At 40.2% G+C, this 1,783-nt stretch overlaps 1 protein-coding gene across 1 annotated transcript in view; it reads right to left on the reverse strand.

Moving 5' to 3' along the window:
* Positions 1-141: 141 nt before the first annotated feature.
* Positions 142-1,783, reverse strand: part of PJVK (pejvakin) — a 9,709-nt gene continuing 8,067 nt past the window's right edge. Inside the window, exons 5-6 of the mRNA XM_012806177.2 lie at positions 660-795; positions 142-434 (exon numbers count right to left, since the gene is read on the reverse strand). Of these exons, the coding sequence (XP_012661631.2) occupies positions 142-434; positions 660-795 (429 nt within the window). The remainder of the gene's footprint in view (positions 435-659; positions 796-1,783) is intronic.

Raw genomic sequence — 1,783 nt, forward strand, 5'->3', positions numbered from 1 at the left:
ATGTGGCTGGTGCCTTAGCCACTTGAGCCACAGGCGGTGAGCCTTCTTCTCCCTTTTAATCAAAGCAAACCTAGGTAATTTAAAGAAGGTATATGGCACAACTACATTTAAAACACCAGTGAGATATATTAATTTTTCATTTTATTTCATTCTCTTATGCCAAACATCAAAACAAGGAACTGCATGCAGTCTCACGTACTTCTGTCCATCAACAGAACATTGAAAGCACCCGTACACGGTCTCCCTTTTAAAGTTTCCCATCCCACAGAGTATGCAAGGCCCTTTTGGAATGTTGTGATTAAGTAAGTTAACTCGGATATGTGTCCCTTCTTTGAGTGAAATATCAGTCATGCTGAGAGGTTTGTCGTAGTAGTCAGAAAAAAGATCGTCTAAGTAAAGCTGTGAACGAGAAATGGCATCCATCACTCTTCTGTCTGAAAGGACAAAAACAAATGGGGGACATGCTTAAAAGTCAAAATCAAACATACATAACTCAACCCCATATATAAATATGTGAATCTTAACTATCAGTCATGAAATGATGAGGCTTTTAAATTTAAATCTTTCCTTAACACATGGGATTACTGAATAGATAGCCTCGTGGGTTAATCCAGGAAGAATAAAACAAAACACTCAAGAGTACTCTGTAGTGGACTTACTTCTTTCGAATAGAATGTTTCTCAGTCTGTAGAACAGTGCAAATGTTGCCGTTTCTTCCCTTTCAAACCCTCCTTTTGACACTGAAGTGACACAAAGGTCTATAAAAGAATTTTTAGAAGATATAATTGAACAACTCTTTTTATAGGGCATTTTATGGGGGGTAACATTCTGGTAAAAACTGTTCAATGTATTTAAGTTAAATTTTATAATTTTTGGAAAACATTCACATGGTACAAAATTCAAGAAATACCAAAAGGGGATACAGTGAAAAATCTCTAACCCAACCTAAACCCAGCCACAGTCTTCTACCTCAAATGCAACCACTGTTAAACTTCTTGTGTATGCTTCCAGAAATACTCCACATCTTTTACAAGTATACAGTAGTATGTATGTATTATACATGTATGCGTGTATATAGAATTCTTTTTATAGGGGCAGCGCCGGTGGCTCAAAGGAGTGGGGCACAGGCCCCATATGCCAGTGGTGGCGGGATCAAACCCAACCCTGGCCAAAAACTGCAAAAAGAAAAAAAAATTCTTTTTATATACATATATATATATAATTCTTTAGGCCCAAATAATGACATACTGTCTTTAAAATATCCCTGAGAAATTACTCCAGTATCCCTTAGAAATTACTCCATGTCAGAACATATACTCATTCTGTTTCTTTGAGACAGAGCCTCAAGCTGTCATCCTGGATAGAGTGCTGTGGCATAGCTCACAGCCACCTCAAACTCCTGGGCTTAAGCAATTCTCTTGCCTCAGCCTCCCAAGTACCTGGGATACAGGTGCCCACCACAACGCCTGGCTATTTTTTGGTTGTAGTTGTCTTTGTTGTTTGCCAGGCCTGGGCTGGATTCGAACCCACCAGCTCTGGTGTATGTGGCTGGCACCTTAGGTGCTTGAGCTATAGGCGCCACCCATATACTCATTCTTAATGGCTTCATAGTAGTCTTTTGTAAGGTTCTACCATGATTTAGCTACTATCCTTAAAGTTACTTCCAATCTTCTGCTATTAAGAATTGAACATTGGGCTCGGCGCCTATAGCTCAACTGGCTAAGGCGCCAGCCACATACACCTAAGGTGGCGGGTTCGAATCCCCAGCCCGGACCCGCCAAAC

The sequence above is a fragment of the Otolemur garnettii genome, unplaced genomic scaffold (assembly GCF_000181295.1).
Source record: "Otolemur garnettii isolate 467f Iridium unplaced genomic scaffold, OtoGar3 scaffold00048, whole genome shotgun sequence".
Lineage (NCBI taxonomy): Eukaryota > Metazoa > Chordata > Mammalia > Primates > Galagidae > Otolemur > Otolemur garnettii.